This window comes from Daktulosphaira vitifoliae, unplaced genomic scaffold (genome assembly GCF_025091365.1).
Source record: "Daktulosphaira vitifoliae isolate Bord-2020 unplaced genomic scaffold, ASM2509136v1 Scaffold_3, whole genome shotgun sequence".
In the NCBI taxonomy this organism is placed as follows: domain Eukaryota; kingdom Metazoa; phylum Arthropoda; class Insecta; order Hemiptera; family Phylloxeridae; genus Daktulosphaira; species Daktulosphaira vitifoliae.
Genome location: NW_026099574.1, coordinates 22,269,404 through 22,289,677, shown reverse-complemented (window position 1 = coordinate 22,289,677; position 20,274 = coordinate 22,269,404). Strand labels below are relative to the sequence as shown.

At 24.9% G+C, this 20,274-nt stretch overlaps 2 protein-coding genes across 4 annotated transcripts in view; one reads left to right on the top strand and one right to left on the bottom strand.

Moving 5' to 3' along the window:
• The window catches only part of LOC126901921 (G protein-coupled receptor kinase 1), a 20,024-nt gene extending 8,160 nt beyond the window's left edge, over nucleotides 1–11,864 (bottom strand). For 2 of the 3 annotated variants that reach the window (XR_007703147.1, XM_050678854.1), the window contains exons 1-3: nucleotides 10,881–11,864; nucleotides 9,287–9,363; nucleotides 9,141–9,217 (exon numbers count right to left, since the gene is read on the bottom strand). Coding sequence is in view for 2 of the 3 variants with exons in the window: in XM_050678854.1 (XP_050534811.1) it covers nucleotides 9,141–9,217; nucleotides 9,287–9,363; nucleotides 10,881–10,993 (267 nt within the window). In the remaining variant the exon portion in view is untranslated. The remainder of the gene's footprint in view (nucleotides 1–9,140; nucleotides 9,218–9,286; nucleotides 9,364–10,880) is intronic. The other variant, XM_050678855.1, reaches the window with a different exon arrangement.
• Nucleotides 11,865–13,671: 1,807 nt separating this feature from the next.
• Nucleotides 13,672–16,235, top strand: LOC126901924 (selenoprotein S B-like). Its single transcript, XM_050678866.1, has 5 exons — nucleotides 13,672–13,939; nucleotides 14,940–15,077; nucleotides 15,227–15,333; nucleotides 15,575–15,674; nucleotides 16,048–16,235. The coding sequence occupies exons 1-5, from the start codon at nucleotides 13,873–13,875 to the stop codon at nucleotides 16,131–16,133; spliced, it is 498 nt and encodes a 165-aa protein (XP_050534823.1). The 5' UTR covers nucleotides 13,672–13,872; the 3' UTR covers nucleotides 16,134–16,235.
• The last annotated feature ends 4,039 nt before the right edge of the window (nucleotides 16,236–20,274 follow it).

Sequence of the window (20,274 nt, the reverse complement as noted above, 5' to 3'; positions counted from 1 at the left end):
GGAAAAAAAAAAAAAAAAAAAAAAACACATCATAATAGAATTAATACCTTATCAGCTTCGCATCGAAGCTAAAATACGAATGCATATGAATGTTTAAGCCATAATAAAACATTTAAACAACGTCGTACAATTGAAAAATTTTTAATTTCTATATAATTAATTAAAATTCAATGCAGTACCCAAAATCACTAGTTTATACTTCAAGCTTACCAATTATTGAAAGCAAAATGAAAGATTTGAAGCAACTAACGAAATATATTCCAGAGCTAGCATTGCAACCATTTTAGAATTTTATATTTTCGTTACAAACTAAGACACCTCAAGCAAGGCAAAATAGAACATAACATATTTCTATAATTCAATTTCTAATTATTATACTAATATTATTATTAATATTAGTATATAATATACAGTATATTATTTAATCATGTCATTTTAATTTTTATGCATATTAAAGCTATTTATTTATAAGAAAACGGTTATTTTCGAATTATAAATGGTAATTTGAAGCATAAACGGCACATGTCCACGACCTTAAAGTCCTTCAGATACCTACAGTTTAATTATATTTCTTAAAGTGATTGTAGAAACATGTACTCATATACCATGTCTTAAACTATATTATTCTATAACATACAATTTGTAATTCAATTTTTTTCAGATATATTAAGTTTTTTGTGTTTCCTGAAAAATTTTAAAACTTGGACATGTGCCCTTTCTGCATTTAGTGATTTAGTTATAATATAATTAAAAATAGCGACAACAAGCGAGTGACAGAATTGGGACTAAAAAAAAATTCAGAAACTAATAGTTTGTTTGCTCTGTTGATATTCATAAATTTAACTATCCTCAAACAATCACTATTTGATATTGACATAGTCTTTGATAACAAGTCGTGTGTATATGAGTGGCGTGTTCAAAATTGGATTTTTAGTTGTACTTTTGTTCCTTTACATTTTATTTTTTTTTACAATAGGTAAAAATATTTGTAAAAAAAAAAATACGAGGTGTGTTCAATAAATATCCAAACTAATAAACTTACAGAAAAACTTTTAATGTTATTGGTAATGTTGTTATACCAAAATAAACTAGAGACCATTATTTCAGCATATAAGTCTTTATCTCAAATTAGTCATTAACAGTGCAAACAGTGAAAGGTAATGATATTACACATCTATATAAAAAAGAATTATATTGATATGTTCATTTTTGAAAAAGTTATGGCACTTTTAAGTAAAAAAAATTGAAAAAATTTCGAAAATTAGAGATTTTTAAATTTGTAATTTTTTTGGAGGTTTCCTCCATTTACGGGGAACGAGGGCATTTTTTTCAATTTTTGAGGGTAATCTTCGACTAGATACAATTTGTGATCTTTTGACGTATCATTGAAAGAAATTGGTTCGGTGAGAGCTGAGAAAAAAAAACACATCTTAGTAAAACCAATACCTTCTCAGCTAAAAAAATTGGTGGATTATTCCAAAATCTACATGCTACATGTTTTGCTAGTTCCTTATTAATATCTTGTTTAAGATAAAGTATGTCGAATAAAAAAGGGATTATTAATTAAGAAACATTATTTCTCATAAAAAAAATTATATTGATCAATACACTTTTCAATAAGTTATAGCATTATAAAGTTAAAAATGTAAAAAATAAAGTCGAGAATTTTCACATAATAATAGCATTCGGTAGCCATTTTTACCGTGAAGACAAAATAAAGTCCGAAATTTTTTTTTTTACATAATAAAGTAAATTACATAAGCTTTAATTTAAGATATATATAAAAGTGTCAGACTTTCCGGAACACTTTCAAAATTTAAGTTGAAAAAGTTTATTTTTTGTGAAAAAGTTGTCATTTTAAATCCCCCTGTGGGCAGTTAAAAGATCAGATATAAAAAAAAAATATACCAAATAAAAGGTAAAGACATCATGCATCTATATAAAAAAAAATTATATTGATATGTTCATTTTTAAAAAAGTTATGGCAGTTTTTATTTAAAAAAATTGAAAAATTTTTTTAAATTAGCGATTTTTAAATTTATAATTTTTTTAGAGGTTTCCCCCATTTATGAGGAACGAGGGATTTTTTTCAATTTTAAGGGTAATGTCTTCGACTAGATACGATTTGTGATCTTTTGACATATCATTGAAAGAAATCGGTTCGGTGAGAGCTGAGAAAAAGTGGTAACACACACAAAAAAAAATACATCTTAGTAAAACCAATACCTTCTCAGCTTCGCATCGAAGCTAAAACAAATGAAACCACTACTCTTATTCGAAAAGAAAATTAGAAACGATCGACGATTGACCGTCAGAGAAGTGGCCAATGAGGTTGCCATATCAATTGGTACTTATTTAGACGATTTGTAAATGAAAAGGGTGTCCGCAATATTAGTGCCAAAATTGTTAATCGAAGAATAAAGAAACATCGCATTGTTTGGAACTAAAAAATTGGGTTTACAATAACCTAAGTTTTGTAAAATAAATTATTACGAATGATGAAACATATAAATATGATTCCGAAACCAAAGTTCAATTATCGCAATGGAAGACCGCAATACATCTCATCCAAAAAAAAAATGTACGGTCAAACATTAAAGCATTGTTCATTATTGTTTTTTTGGTTGATAGATTCGAAGACGTTAAAGAAACTATCCACAAAGCGACAGAAGAGTTAAAGGATATAACCTTAGAAAAAATTAAAATATGTTTTCAATAGCCGTCAAGAGCATTGTATTGAAGCTAGCTAAAGGACACTATTTTGAAGGTGATCCATTTAAATAGTCTATAAGTTTTAAATAAAATTTCAAAAAAATGTTGTCTAGGTATTTTATTGAACACAACTCGTAATTGTTAGTTATATTAAAAATAAAAATGATATAGTATTTTGATATATTATATTGTATACATTGTTGGGATTATGGCTATGATATAGAGGTTAATGTATGTAAAATTTGTCATGAAAGATATATTAAATTTCTACCCATGATAAATAAATGCGCTAAATATATGATTGCCCTAGAGCATCAATGATAGTCAGCACAGAACTGACAATATCTTTAACAAATTATGGGCAATTACAAATAGTTAAAACCTTAAGTAGTGTTCAAATAACTATCCACTAAATATTTAAATACTTTGATAATTACTTTTTTAACAACTCATATTACTAGTTTTGTCATGAAAATATGTTTATAGAATTAATAATTAATTTGAATAATTTAACATAAACTATTCAATAAAGCTATTAAATTCTACCCCTTTCTAGGTTTTCTAATTAAAAAAAAAAAAGTCATAGTCTCTCTTCTTCAGGCTCTTTTTTGTCTAAAATGTAGACTAAAGAATATATTTTTAATGAATATGGTACTTAAATAAAAACAATAGCTAAAATAATAACTTTCTTAAAAAAAAAAATGTCGGTCATCTATTTATTGCATGCCCTAGGCACAGTTCCTATGGTACATAATAGTAAATTTTGCTTGAGGGGAAACATTTTTTTTGTAATTATGAACTTAACATACACAGCTGCGTAGCTATAGTCATATGTAATGAACTTCTAATAATAAAAATTAGTCTCTTAAGGTGCGACCTTAGAAAATATAGACACTTCATGATGAACGTACGAGAAGCAATTACCCAAAAGAAAAACTAACCAAAAAGAATAAAAATTATACATACAACTTTTAAGCGAGAAAGTACAAATAGTCATCAAGAATTTATTACTTTCTAGAATATGTTTACGGGATCAAAAAATGTCACTTAAAAAAATTACTAAGCGAAAAAATGACAAGTACTGTTCAAAACAATCCACTTGACCAGTAATTCTGAATCTCCCAACTTTAGTTTATTTTTCTTTTAGATTATACATTTCCCTTCCTTTTTTTGAGTAGCTGTAGTTGTGTATTTATATATTATCAAGTTTTGTAAAGATATTTTATAGAATAAATGACACAGAACGGTATTTAAGATTTTGGTATAGGATGGTTACAGGAACTTTAGCGCTCCTAAAATTTATCAAAACCACCCTTTAAATAATATTGATGAACAATATAAATAATTTATGATGATAATCTTAAAATTAAAATAAAGAACATAAAATATCATATAAACTATACCAATATATAATAAAAAAAACAGAAATTGTCGCAGACGACTCTCGAAAGATGTGAAAATAAAGTCTAGTAATATAAACACACGCTTTTAAAAATTTTAAAAATTATATTTAATAAACATGAATTAAATAATAATATATAATTACATAATAAATAGCAATTTTAGCACATAAATCAATTTTTACTTATTTCGACCATCAAATCAGAAACTCCCAACGTGTTTTATCGAAAAAACGAAACCGGTAGTATACACTGTGTTTTAATAATCTTTATTAATTAATTAAAAAAGATATAGATAAATATAAATTAAAAAAAAAATAAACTATAAGTTTACACAGAAGGTATACTTGCGCTTTTTGTATAAGGGCCGCGGTCAGTACCTGCTAGGTTGGGTTAAAGTGTTACGCTAAATAGGTAACGATCAAAAAGTTTCGCTCTCCTAGTGGAAAAGTCTAAACGCCGCATAAAAATGTTTTCATATCAAAAACTTTTATTTTGATCAACTGTGTGATAATATTTGTGAGTTTAGCTGTTTAATATTGGGATTCAACCTTAAAAATTTAGGAGGGGGTCTTTGCGCCCGACCGAGCCCCACCTTCTAAATACGTCGCTAAAATGAAACCAAAATTAAACTGACACAATTAGATCTTAAACACAGAGACACAAAAATATTAAAACTCCCGTATACTTTCATTAGAAAGTCTAAATAATAATTACTATCTAGGCTCACTAATTTCCAATATTGATTTTGTTATAAGCTACTTAATTAATCTTATATTTGCGATAAGATCTAAAATATAACACAATGAAAATATATTTGAACTACTGATATCCCTTATATACTGATATACTCCCACATCAGCCATCCTCATATCACATTAAAAACTCCTTCCATCACTTTTTTTGTCTTCCTCTACCTCTTCTCCCTTCAACATTCATTTCCATAACTATTCTTACAGCTTCCGATTCATCTCTTCTTATAAAATTACCAAAACATCTAAATCTATTTTTTCTCATCTAATCCACAATTGACACTAGACATATACTTCCTCTTATATGTTCATTCCTTATCCTATCTTCTCTAGTCACTCCACTCATCCATCTAAGCATTCTTATCTCTGCTACACTCATTATCGGTTCTTATTTTTTGTCAATCGTCAAACACTCTGAACCATACATCATAGCTAGTCTCACTACAGTCTTAAAGAACTAACCTTTCAGCCTCATTAGTATTCTCTTATCGCATAACACACTAGATGCTTCTCTCCACTTCACATTACCCACATTTAATCCTATGTCTTACATCCTCGTCAATACTACTGTTCTTTTGCATAACTGATCTTAAATACTTTCCACCTCTCCTATCACGTCCTTATTAATAGAATTATTCTTATGATTTATATTATCTGTAGCCATTATTGATTTTTGATACAAGTTATTTACTGATTCATTTAATTATTTTATTTTTTAAAAAGACAAGACTTACAGTATAGCAAAATGATATTAATCATGACAACCTCTAATAGACAATAAAATTTCCATTCCAGGGGAATTCTAATCTGTAGAATACTCTAATAAGTCAAGAAAATATAATTTCGACAATTTTTGATAATATTTAATGGTAAATGTACTATGAATGGTAATTCGTAATAAACTATAATTTAATACCTAGTTAGATATATCAAATTATTTATATAAATTGTAGACCTTATTATTTATTTAGATATTTTTTCTCATATTTAGGGTTTTGAAAATAAATTATATCTCCAAGACAAGTTAAAAAAATTAATAGTAGTCAAAAATCAATACAAAGATGGAAAATTTTTTGCAGAGACATTGCATCATTTATCTAAGATAAGGTTATTAATTATTTATATCTTGAAAATTTTTTTTAATACTTGTATATAGGATGATTGATTTTAAGTAAGACACTCATTTTCTCAGAAACTATTTAACATTTTTAATTTTTGTAAAGAGAAAATTTAATAGATTAAAAAGCTCTATAATAATATGTAGTGAAATAATTTTTTATATTTATCCCTTCAGGGTTAACAAAATCTTAAATTTAATTTATTTAAATAGGAACACCTTCTTTTAACTTGATAACTTAATTGGAAAAAAATTCCAAATAATTTTGTTTATTTAATATTTTTTATTTGATAAAGCTGTTTTTTTTCTTCAAAATTCAACTGTTACAGCACGTTAAAGTTCAGTATTTTGAGGACAATTTGCCAGTGCTATTTTGTTTTAAGAAATAAGAGAATTATTAATTTTTTTTATATTTAACACAAATTTTAATTATTATACATTAGTCGTCAGTGAAAAATAATTATATTGATAACTACCATAAAAAATTATTTAAGGCTAATTGACACAAATTATTAGTGTTTACACTATTGAGAAAACTAAATTAATGCTGAATTTTTTCTCTAAATCCATATTTTCAAATCCAAATGGTTGATCAAATAAAAAAAATTAGGAGAATATGAGGTAAAATGGGACAGCTCATTATCTAAAAATTAAAGGTTCAGGTAAATATTAAATAGTCTTTCAAACGTTTCATTAATATTGAATTTATGATTACTAATATAATTTTTATAATAAGCAATAACTTTTATAACATTTGTCAAGTTATGTTATTTTGGTTTTCAGCGAACAAAATCAAGAAAATTCCAACAAGTTTAAAAAGTAATTTATGCTATTTATTTCTAAGAAATTATAATTAATTTATAAACATGTATAAATTATAGTATTCTTTAGTTTATAAATATTATACTAATTTAAGTGTTTCAAAAAAATAACTCCATTTGGAACAAAATATACTGTTAGGGGCAGACAATACAAGACATTCCTATTTTTCCCTATTCATATAATTTATAATTAAAAGCCATTTATATTTCTATAATATATTTTTTAAATTAATCTGCAACTATAAATAATGATTTTTAGTGGATATCTTTTAGCTTCGACACAAGCTGAAACGGTATTAATTTTACTATGTGTCTTTTTTTTTTTTTTGTCTGTTACCACTTTTTCTTATCTTTCACCGAACCAATATCTTTCAACAATACGTCAAAAGATCACAAATTATATCTAGTCGAAGACATTACTCTCAAAAATTGAAAAAACTTCCCTCCTTCTCCATAAATGACGAAATTCTCCAAAAAATTACAAATTTAAAAATAGTCAATTTTCGACATTTTTTCAATTGTTTTACTTAAAACTACAATAACTTTTTCAAAAATGACCAAATCAAAATCATTTTTTTTATATACATATATGAGGTATTTACCTATCATTTGGCATATTTTTTTTAAAAATCTGACCCTTAACCTGCTCACAGATGGGGATTCAAAATGACAACTTTTTCACAAAAAATTAACTTTTTCAACTTAATTCTTGAAAGTGTTCCGGAAATGACACTTATATATATATATTTTAAATTAAAGCTTATGTAATATACTTTATTATGAAAAAAAATTTTTTAGACTTTATTTTGTTTTCAACATTTTTAAAAACGGACATCAAAGTTAATAAAAAAAATACAATTTTTGTAAAAAAATTATTTTTTATATTTTTAACTTTATAATGCTATAACTTTTTGAAAAATGTATGAATCATTAGAACTTTTTTAAGATTAGTACTATTTATATTCTTCTTTTATGCGACATAATTTTTTTTAAATAAAACCATTTTCCTATATATATATATATATATTACACCTGTAATCAGAATATAAATAAGGAAATAGGAGAATGTAGCTTTTAAAATAATCCACCAATTTTTTAAAATTAAACACTATATACAGATTTGCATCGAAGCGTTTTTTATTATAGTTATTTTAATCACTGTCAAATATCATCTATATTGGACCCAATTATGCCACGTCTCCACTGTGCTGGGTTTTTTTTTTAATTAATTAACATACTTGGGACATACTAAATTTAAAAGAACTAAGATAATAAAATGAAATAAGTTGCTTTAAAACTTATCAAATAAATAAAATATGTACAAAAATAATAAATCTATCTACTGTCTCGTATCTCATATTTAAATCTTGATGTAGGGGAAAAATAGGACATTTATTGTAACGTTTTGTTGTAAATACATGCATTTATAAGTAACAAATTAATGGTGTTTTTTAGTAGTACTTATCTGAAATTTCAATTTAGCTTTTGATTTATTTAAAAATGGTTAAAATTGAAAATTTTACATAAAATTAAAAATGATGTGTACTATTATGCCAAGGGTTCTGCTATTAAAATGTACTCCAATTTTTTTTTCTTTAAAATATCATGTTAAAAATTAAGGTTCTATTTGAGAAAATTAAAATTAAGTTTTTTTTTAACAAAAAAACAATGTATTTTACCATATTTCATTGTATAGTTTTTTGAACCTAATATTTTATTTCTCTAAAAGAACATAAAATCATCAATAGTTTTTGAAAAAATGAGTGTCTTGCCCAAATTGATTACATTGTATATCATATAGAAATTACTACAAATTGAATATCTAGTTAGATGATTGCTACATACAAAAATAAACTTGACAAACACAGCCATAAAACATGTTTTCTATTGTAAAAAAATTTAATTTATACAACTGTTTTTTATTCAAAATTAAGGACAATGTTTCATTTAAGGAGTACATTGTTCAAATGAATGTATATCAAAATATATAATTAATTTACTGGAGAGAGAATGATAGACTTCTTTTTCATCTTTTTCAAATATATTTGAAATTAAGTTTTAAACTAAGGATATTACCATTCAGAAATAATATTCATGATACTAAATAAAAAATGTGTACATAAAAATTAATAAAATATGATATGATTAAATAGTATGAGTAAAAAAATTGTAGTATTCTTGTATATTGTCAATACACCAAAAAAGTGAAATTTAAAAAAGAAATATTCAAACCGTTCTGATAAAGGTAATCGTAGTGTTATTTTTATTACAATTAAAACATTTTTTGGAATTATGCAACAAATAACTAATTATAATAAAAAAATTATATTCAGTTTACCTCATCATAAAAGTTTATTTCTGGTATTTGCTCATCTTCTGGTAAATGCTCACAGAAATCTTTAAATAACAAATAACCTTAAAAAAATTAATAACATACAAGATAATTTAGTTATTACAGAAAAAAATTACTAATTACATTTTTACCTAAAACCTGATTGAAAATTTTATCAAAATTTACTTCTTCTTTTTTCTCTAAGTATTTATGCATCACACTGCGTACACTGAAAAGAAACATGTTAAAAAATTAGTAATGAAAAGATGTAGTTAGAATTTAAGAGATGATATTTCTTTTTTAACAAATCGAAGAAATAATTACTAACAGATTGCTATCTACATTTTAATTTTTGAATCATGCTTCAACTCATAATGAAATAATGTTTGTTTATATTATTGTATTATTGTAAATTTACATAATTAATCAATCAATGCAAATAATAAAATATATTGATATCTTATAATTATAAATATAAAAAGAAAGTCTTTTAATTTTTTTTTGCTTTAAAAAGGAAATTTTTGGAACTTAAATATTTTAGAAGAAAAATAAAATCCTTAAGGATTTAAGGAGAACTTTTATTCAAAAAGGATATCATAATTCTGATAATAGCCTTTATAAACTTAAAGAATATAATATATAATTGTTTCTTATTTCAAGAGATTTTTCAAACACTAATTTTAATATTTTAATTTCATAACAGATACTTTAGGTAATTTTTTTTTTATCAGAGACAATTGCATTTCATTACTGTACTACATATAAGAAATCGGCTATGTTCTAAATTATTATAGGGCATCTTTTTAAAATACTTACACATATCTTTGTGAACAAGTAGTATATTAGTTATTGTTATAATTTAAATTTTTCAAGTTTTGAATAATTATTATATTTAGAATAAAATAGTATTTATGGTGTAAAATACAGTCACAAAATTATTCATCTAAAATTAATATGATTAATTAAAATTACATGATTTCAAATAGTACCAACATTCTTTTTATTAAATTTGAGATTTCATTAAGTTTCATGTATTTTATGTTATTTAACTTTTAGTCGGTCGTGTGGGATAATAATTATCACAGCAATTTCAAAATGTACTAGCTATTATATATTATAGCATGTAAAAATTTAATTAATAAAATTTTAGATCACTTTACATTAACTAAGTTAATAATGTTGGAGACATTTGCATTTCATAACTATACTATTGAAATAAAATCGGCTGTGCTCCAAAATTTTGTAGGACTTAAATTTTTAATATTTGCATTAAACTTTAAGAACAAATATAAATATTTTTTATGTCCATGATATAAATGAAATACCATTACTTTTCTTTTTTAACAATGTTATGTTAAAGAAATTAACTTTAATAATATATTTTGATAGATAAATTTTTATCAATAAAAGCTATGATTAACTTTTTATCTAATTATAAAATATCACATTTATAAGGAAAATAATTCTTTACTTATTTAGACTATAATAAATATTGTATCTAATGGTAAATAAAATGTATTGTTTGATTTTATGTAACTATATAAGCTATATGAACCATCTACTATAAACATTTACAACATTAAATAAAATGTTAACATGATATAATTTTCTACATCTTAGTTTAAATATTACTAGACTTCACACAAATCAAAATTTGATTTCATAACTCTTAATGATACTCTATAAACCACAGTTCAATAAGTGTAGGTAATTTTTGAGTTTTAAACATTTCTAGTTTTTTTTTACCTTGGATCTGGTAGTATAATTTTTTTACTGGCTCTAGCAGCAGGTGTACACTTGCTCTTCTCCATAGCCATCAGGTAGCTAACATCGGCCAACACGGCCTCCAAATCAGCCATAGTAAACAAGTTTATGACAACACAAAATTTGTTTATCAACAATTCGTGAAAAACACGAGGGGGGGTATCAAATAACAAAATGTGAAAAATGATAAATGAAGGCGAACGGATCACCACCTATTTCAACCTAGGCCAGCCTGATCACCAGCCTAGACTCGGTGGAAATCATTATCACTTTGCAGGCTTTGGAAGATTCATTATAACGAGGGTGGCAGTCACTATGCCACAATAAAAATAGTCCTTGCTACCGTCGTCGTCGTCACTTTTACAGCAACTATGATCATCGGACATGACAATCGATAAAATTTCGTTTTGTTTTCAGTTAACTATTTTTTACAAATGGATTATCGACAATATGGTATACGTATAATAGATCATGAAAACTATTCACAAATGTAATCACTTGACTAGGGCGATAGTAATGCAATGTGGTCAAAAACGACACCGACATGCGGGGGACGTTCAACCGACGGCGGTGTATCGCATAACTAGGTCGTCCGCGCGCATTATTTTACACACACGCGCGCACACGCACATACACGGCTAAGTGATTGCAAGCAAGCTGTTCGGACACTGCCTACTGTCAACGGTGAGAAACACGAGTTCACAGCCTTTTCTTTCCAATAATTGCTAAAAGTTTTCAACAAAAATAGGTTGACGTTGTATACTGATACGCTCCAACGTGATGACTGTACGACTGTGATTAACAACAAATTTACCTTAAATTGTTTGAAACTTGCTATGACCGTATGCGCTGTAACCAGTGCCACCGAGAAACGAGATATCGACGGAAATGGAAAAGATACTGATAACGATTTACATTCTGGGTAGGGTATTTACAATTACGACTAAGCAGACGGCAAAACTAAAATTTTGTCAGTGGCCTCGTCTTAATGCGCGGGCGCAAGTGTACAGTGTCATCTGATAGCTAAAACAAAATATTGACAATGAAACAGATTATAAAGCATTTTATGCCAGATAAGTTTTTGTTTTATTTGTGACATCACTATTTGACTAATATTTTGTTTTCCATTAAAAGTTCATAAGGTTTAAAATCTTGAAAACTTAACCTCATACGAATTGTAATTATTATTATGTCAGTGCCGATAGTATGAAGTTCAAATGTATCTGCCTGTTTAGATGAATGACAGATACCTAGAGATGTAATTTTTTTACAACATCGATGTATCAATGTTTAATTTTCGAACCATTGATGTGACAATAATGGAAACTTAAATAAAAATCGATGTTAAAAAATCAATGTACATGTGTAAACATCGATATATTGTGGAAAAATCCCTTCAAAGATCTTTGTTCAGTGACGCAGCTACTAAGCCTTGGGAACGTGTACGAATAGTACCCCACCTTTGCCCTCACCATAGTTTTGGTGAGGTAAATGGGTCCCCCCCATTCTTATGTTGTTCTGGAGTCCGTGTTCCTTATACACTCAATTTTTGCGACACTGTCTCTGCTAAAGTTTTTATATGTATGAAGTTTGACTATAACTATTTTATTAATAATTCGGTGTGCCTTGGTTAATAATGTGAGATAAAAAAAATTTTTTCAGATATTCACATTTTTTTGATGTTTTAATATATTTTTTATAGGTTTTACTATGATGTGTACTTATATGTTGCATATACAGGGTGTTCAGTAAGTCAGGAAACGGGTTTCCTAACTTACTGAACACTCTGTATATTTTTTAACGAGATTCTACTGTTAGATCATTAGCATTCATAAAACTATAAATGTACAAATTCACGTATTTTTATTATTAATATCAATGAAACAATAAATTGAATAATTTATTTATTGAATAATTAATTGAACATTAATTTTTACTTTAAAAAAATACCAAATTTAATTGAATAATTAATATGAAGAATACAATATCTTTAAAAACTAAAAGAATATTAACAATTCTAAAGAACTCTATTTAAATTTTTAGATTAAAGTATTAAAAAAGTGATTTAGGTAAATATTTTTGAAATAAAAATTTCATAAAAAACTGACAAAAAAAATATACTATTGGGTAGACACTGAATGTATATTTGACAGGAGCGGTTGGCGACTTTAGGTTTATTTGTATACGTAACGTATAATAAACAATAATAAACGAGCATAATTATTTTATGATGAAAAAAACAAAACACATAAAACAAACGCATATTTTACATCTATATTAGCTGTAGTGTTATCACAAAAAGCACTTTTTTTATTAAAGGGTATTCATTTGTGTGTATATACCCTTCGATGTAAATAGTACATACGTATTATTTTTCTAAGGTATGCGTTAATTAAAAAATTGTTAGTGAGTATACGCCGAATACTCCTCAAACACAACAGTATATTAGATTTATTTGGTATATGTTGAAGTTTTGTTTAACATATCAGGGTTAAGAACTGAACTAATTTCGATTTTTGTTAATTTTTCTTATGTCTAGTAAATTAGTTTTAATAAAAAAAATCCTTAAAATATATCTATAAGGATTTTAGTAATTAAGACGATTATTCTGAAAAAATATAAAAATTAAGACAAATTTTTATTCTCCTTTGTTGAATTAATTTCATTAATCAGATATCAAGAAAAATATTTGTTTGGCTACACTGATCTGTGTTAATACGTAAAAATGATAATGACTGGACGTGTTTTCTCTGATAATAAAAATAAAATCAATAATAAAAATTAAATATACATTTCTACAAGGATGAAATGTTAACCAATAGTTACTTAACAAGTCTATCGTAGCGAAGTGTATAATATAAGTAGGTGTTTATAGTTGTATATATAATATATATGTAAACTTACATAATATATTAAAAAGTATAAGCTACTTGTTGTTTTACATTCTCGAAAAATTAGAAGATAAAACTTTATAATGGAAAGTGATGAAGTAAATATTATAGCAGAAGAAGATGAAAAATCCATTTTAGGATCTGTTTCAGGTTAATATATTCATTATCAATGTAGACTTGTATAAACATTGTCATATTTAATTTTTAAATTAGCTACCCAAGAGTTTTTTTTTTTAAATTAACTAATATAAAATATTAATTGAATTTTTTATTTAAAAGTTTTATATAGTTGAAATAGTGTTAAATAAGTGGCGTAAGTGGTGGTCTGGAGAAAAAAAATTGTTTATATGCAAAACTTTTCTCTTGATTTATATACAATTCTTATTCAATTTATGCAATAAATTATTAGATATTAATTTCAAAAAGAAAAAAGTGAAAAAATATACAGTATCTTTTTATAAGTGTATTTTGAAGATTTGCTAAGACATGTTAAATACTCAAATCAATGCCGGTGAATTAGTACATGAGATTTTTTCTAACTTGGTTTTTTGGTCTTCCCTTCTTAAAAATCATATATATTTGTATGGGCTATTAAAGTTAGGATATTATAAGCTCTTTAAATCTTTAAAAGAACTTTATTTCTTGTCATAATTAATTATTCATTGATGATGTCATGTAGTGAACACACTAATTGCTGATAAGTTGTATTGTTAAGCTGCTGTAGGATAAAAATTAGGTGACCATATGTATATATATATATACATATAGGCAATGGGAAACAATTATTCTTAAAGATTTCCCAAGAATACACCAATCTAATAATTGTTAATTAACCTAACAATTTAAATATATTTATATATTATAGCATGTATAATTAATCAAAGTATAATCATTATAGCAGATTTCATTATTTTGTAGTTTTATTATATTAATAGTATAACTTATATACTAAACATGAGTTACAAAAATAAATCAATTTTGATAGCAACGGCGTAAGAAAATAGTACTTTGATGGTTACACATTACTTTATTATACTAATGTATTATTCTTAGAAAACAAAAGATATTGCATACATTGTAGTAAAAATAATAAATTTAATTATTTTAATAATTTGAATGTTTGATAATTCAACTAAATTATTTTCTTTAGATTTTATTGAAGGAAAAGGATGGTATATATTGACCTTTTGTATTATATTAATTTACATAGTCTCTAAATTGTGGCCTTATTATGAAAAATGGTTAACTCAAAGAAGAGAATCTGCACATGAAGCTGAAATAAAAAAAAGTAACTATTAAACTACCAAAATGATTACATAAAATTACTTTGTTGAATATATCTATTTAATTAGAATTTCCAGTTAAATTAGTTAAAACATTTTTTTTTATTAAAATTAAAAAATTATTTTTATATAATAAAATTTATTTTAACTTAAGATCCTGATTTATACAAAAAAAAACAAGAAGAGTTACAAAAATCCAGAACTAAATTTCAAGAAGAGTATGAAAAAAAAGCAAAACTGGCTTTAGAAAAACAAAAAGAGGTAATTTTTTTATTATAAAATTAATTTTCATAGTTGGTGTAAAACTGCTAATTTTTAAACGTTTAGAAACCTGTGTTATTATTGCTTTAAAAATGATAAATCATATAAAAGTGAGATATTATTATGTTTCCCAACATTAAAAAATTTCAAGGTACTGACATTATATTTGTTGTCAAAATCTTGACATGATAATGTTGTTATATTATTATAAACTATAATAATTTGTGAACATCTTTTTTAGAAAGAAAAAAAAATACTAGAAGAAAAACAGGCATCATTAAATAAAACTTCATTGGGACATACTATAAATGATTCTGAAAGATCAAAACGTTTTAGACCAGGTAACAGAACAAAAATGTTAAGTATAATATCTAAGTTAGATTGGGTGTTTATGACATATGCCCTTTCTCTGTGCACATGCTATAAACATGAGTCTTTTACTTTTAAAGTATACCTATAAAATCTTTAGTACCTTATTTGCTTATAGTATCATTTTTTTTTATTGATTTGAAAGTAAAATCAGAATATTCAATCAACCATTATTTTTTGAAAAATATTTATACTTTCTTAATCAATTTTGCATTGGTATTCAATGCAAGTGAAATTATTTTTTAGATAATTTTTAAATTTATCTATATTATATTGTAATATAAAAATTTTAAATGTAGTATTCTGTCAATTTATTTTAAAAAATCATGAATATTCATTTTTCAGAATACAATCCTTTAATGGGATCTGGTAGTGGTTCAAATTACAGACCTCCAAGAAGAAGTCCATGCTCTGGAGGTGGATGCGGTTAATAATAAAATTAATTAAATGAATAAACCTTTGTTAAAACATTTATTTATTATTGAATGTTAAAAATATATTATTCTTAATAATAAATATAATAAAAAGTTGAATTCCTTCCAGTTATTAACATTAATTTTACCTTCAAAATTAGTATTATTTCGAACTTAACAAATAAAATAGAAATTTTTTTTTTTATTTTAATAAATTTATTATTTTGTTAATAAAAATCTTGATTAATTGTTTAGTTTGTTTTTATGCTTTGATTTATTAGCATTAGAATCAAGTAATGAAAATTATTTAGTGAAAATCGTTTTCATTTTGCTAATTTTAAAGCTTTTATTTTTGCTAAAGTACCTACTTTTAAACTAAACATTTTAAATATCTATTATTAGATTGGGGGAAATGTTTGATCTTAAAATTAAAAGCTATAGAATTTTAAAAATAAATATTTGCAATAATCTTTAAATCCTTAAATTTCATTTAATTGCAAAATATGTTAGTATGATAAAACCATATAAATGCAGCAATCATTCGTATAATCAATTTTTGTAAATTGGTAATAAAGCAAATAAAACTTGAGCCATAAGTAAGTTTTTTAGTCTTGAAAAATCGAGGTTCTAATATTAAATGAGGTACAAGTGTAGCTTAAATTTTCTAATTACAAGTCTATAATATTCATATTCCAGAAATAATTATTTCTAATTAGAAAATAATTTAATAATATTTAAACATTTTTGGAAATAAATAAATTTTTAATTACTATAACAAAAAAGATAATTTACTTAGATTTTCTCCAAAATATTTAAATTAGGCTAATTTGTACATTTAATTCTAGATTCTTGGTTTCTATATCAAATTATTCTTTTCATTCTAAATATAAATTCATTATCACCTAACAAAAGCTTTTAGTAATTTAAAATAAAGATTTCAACAGTTATTATAAAACTATTGTAACATTAAATAATGTTAACTTATATTACACTTAACATTTAATAGAAAATAATTTAATTATTAACTATATTAAATTCAAGTTGTAAATATTGTCTCAGTGACTTGAAATTATGTTAAAGCAAAATTTATTAGTTGTTAAAGGGTGACAAAATCTCCTAATGCCACCAAAACATGTAGGTCCATTGTACTCACCTACCAAATTATATTACAGCAAGCAAAATTATATTTTTTAAAATTTTAGTAAGTTCCATCAAGAAATGTTTTCAACACAAATACATGAACTGTTAATTTTCTCAATTTAAAAATATTAAAATAATTTTGTTAAGTTTTCTAGTATAATGTAATAAGAGATGTAACATTGATATAATTATGCTGTTATGTTTTCTCTTCATATGTATGGATTATTTCTTAATAATCTTTTAAGTTTTTTCATCATATCAATAAAATTTTTTAAACTAAGATAAAGCTTAGATCTGCGGTTATGCAAACAGTAGTAACTGAAATTATTTTAATAAATTAATATTGTTTGATATATATATATATAAAAAATAGCATAGTGGTAATTTGGTATAGAAGGGGCAAAAATAAATGTTATCCGAATGTGATTAATGTTATTATCTTAAATCGCTTTGTTGCAGATCTGTTATATTTCACAATAATTTGTATATTTTTAATTTAATAATTTCTGTATTTTAAAATTTTACTCAAATGTAACATTCTTATTAAATATTTTGGTTGATTGGAAATAAAATATATAAATATTAGATTCTATGCCAAGCTGAGAATGTATTAATTCTACTAGATATGTTAGCTTCGATGCGAAGCGGAGAAGGTATTAGTTTTACTATGATGTGTTTTTTTTTTTTGTCTGTTGCCACTTTTTCTCAGCTCTCACTGGACCGATTTCTTTCAAAAATACGTCAAAAGATCACAAATCGTATCTAGTTGAAGACATTACCCTTAAAAATTGAAAAACATTCCCTCGTTCCCCGCAAATGGGGGAAATAATCCAAAAAAATTACAAATTTAAAAATCGCTAATTTTCGAAATTTTTTCACTTTTTTTTCTTAAAACTCCCATAACTTTTTAAAAAATCAACAAATCAACATAACTTTTTCTTATACTAAAACCTTAGATATTTTCCTTTCATTTGATATAATTTTTTTGAAAATTTAACACTTAACCTGCTCATTGGGGGGGATTTAAAATAGCAACTTTTTTACAAAAATTAACTTTTTCAACTTAATTTTTGAAAATGTTCCGGAAATACTGCGACCTTCAAATATATATCAAATTAAAGTTTTTTTTATGTACTTTAAAATGAAAAAAAAAAAATTTGTCCCGNTTTATCAAATTAAAGTTTTTTTTATGTACTTTAAAATGAAAAAAAAAAAATTTGTCCCGACACTTTTTCTTCTACATTTAAACAGCTGCCGTAGTTAAAAAAACACTATTTTTGTGTGTAAAATTTTAGATTTAAAATTTTCAACTTAAAAATGCTATAACTTTTTAAAAAATGTATATATCAGCACAAATTGTTTTTTTCAAAATACATTATAAGTACATCTTTCATTTGACATACTTTTTATTAAAATTGGACAATTTCCCTTTCTATAGGGGGCGTTCAAAACTTGAAATATTGTAAAAAACATAGTTCTTTTCAACTGAACTTTTGAAAATGTTCCGGAATACTGCGCCCTTTAAACATATATCAAATCAAAGTTATGTTATATACTATCAAATGAAAAAAAAAAAATTTGTCCCGACATCTTATCTTCTATGTGCAAATGGCTGTCGAAAATTAAAAATAAATGTAATGTTTGCAATAAAAATTACCTTTTATCAGGATGTTTTTTGTACATAAACTGCCATAACTTTTTCAAAAATGAACAAATAAAAATAATATTTTTTTGTATTGAAACCTTAGATATTTCCCTTTCATTTGATATAATTTTTTTTGAAAATATAACACTTATTCTCCTCACTGGGGGGATTTAAAATAGTAACTTTTTTACAAAAAATAACTTTTTCAACTTAATTTTTGAAATTGTTCCGGAAATACTGAGTCCTTCAAACATATATCAAATTAAAGCTTATTTTATGTACTATAAAATGAAAAAAAAAAAATTTGTCCCGACGACCTATCTTCCATGCGCAAATGGCTACCATATTCAAAAATATGCTATTTTAAGAAATTTTTTTTTTTTAATTAAACACTACCTACAGATTTGCATCGAAGCGTTTTTTATGATAGTGATTTTAATCACTGTCAGATATCATCTATACAGGACCCAACTATGCCACGACCCCACTGTGCTGGGTTTTTTTTTAGATTTATGTTGAAATATTGAAATTTTGGCATTTTTATTTATTTATTTTTTGTCTATCATTACTTTTGCTCAGCTATCACAGGACCAATTTTTCTTAACGATACGTTAAAAGATCACAAATCATATCTATTTGAAGATATTACCCTCAAATATTAAATAGTTTTCCCTTGTTCCCCGGAAATGGTGAAAATTTCCCAAAAAATTACGATTTTTAAAATCGGTCAATTTCAACATTTTTTTCTCTAAAAATTGCCATAACTTATTAAAAAATGAACGAATCAAAATAATTTTTTTTACATTAAAACCTTAGTTATTACTTTTTTATTTAATATAAATTTTATGACAATTGACACTTAACTTGCTTACAGGAGAGAAATTAAAATAGCAACTTTTGAAAATGTTCCGGAAATACGGTTTCTTAAAACATATGTTAAATTAAAGCTTGTTACGTACTATAATTTATAAAAAAAAAAATTGTCCCGGCGACTTATCTTTGATGTACAAATGGAAGTCGAATTTGAACAAAAAATAGAAGTTTACATTTTTAACTTTATAATGCTATAACTTATTGAAAAGTGTATGGATCAACACAATTTTTTTATGAGAAATAATATTTTTTAATAATCCCTCTTTCATTTGACATACTTTATCTTAATCAGGATATCTATAAGGAACTTGTAGATCATGTAGCTTATGAAATGATCCACCAATTTTTTAAAATTAAACACTATCTAGAGATTTGTTTCGAATCATTTCTTATGATAGCGATTTTAATCACTGTCAGATATCATCTATACCAGTCTCAACTGTGTCACGACCCACTGTGCTATCATTTTTTTAATTACTGTTTTTAGCTTTAATGTGTAGA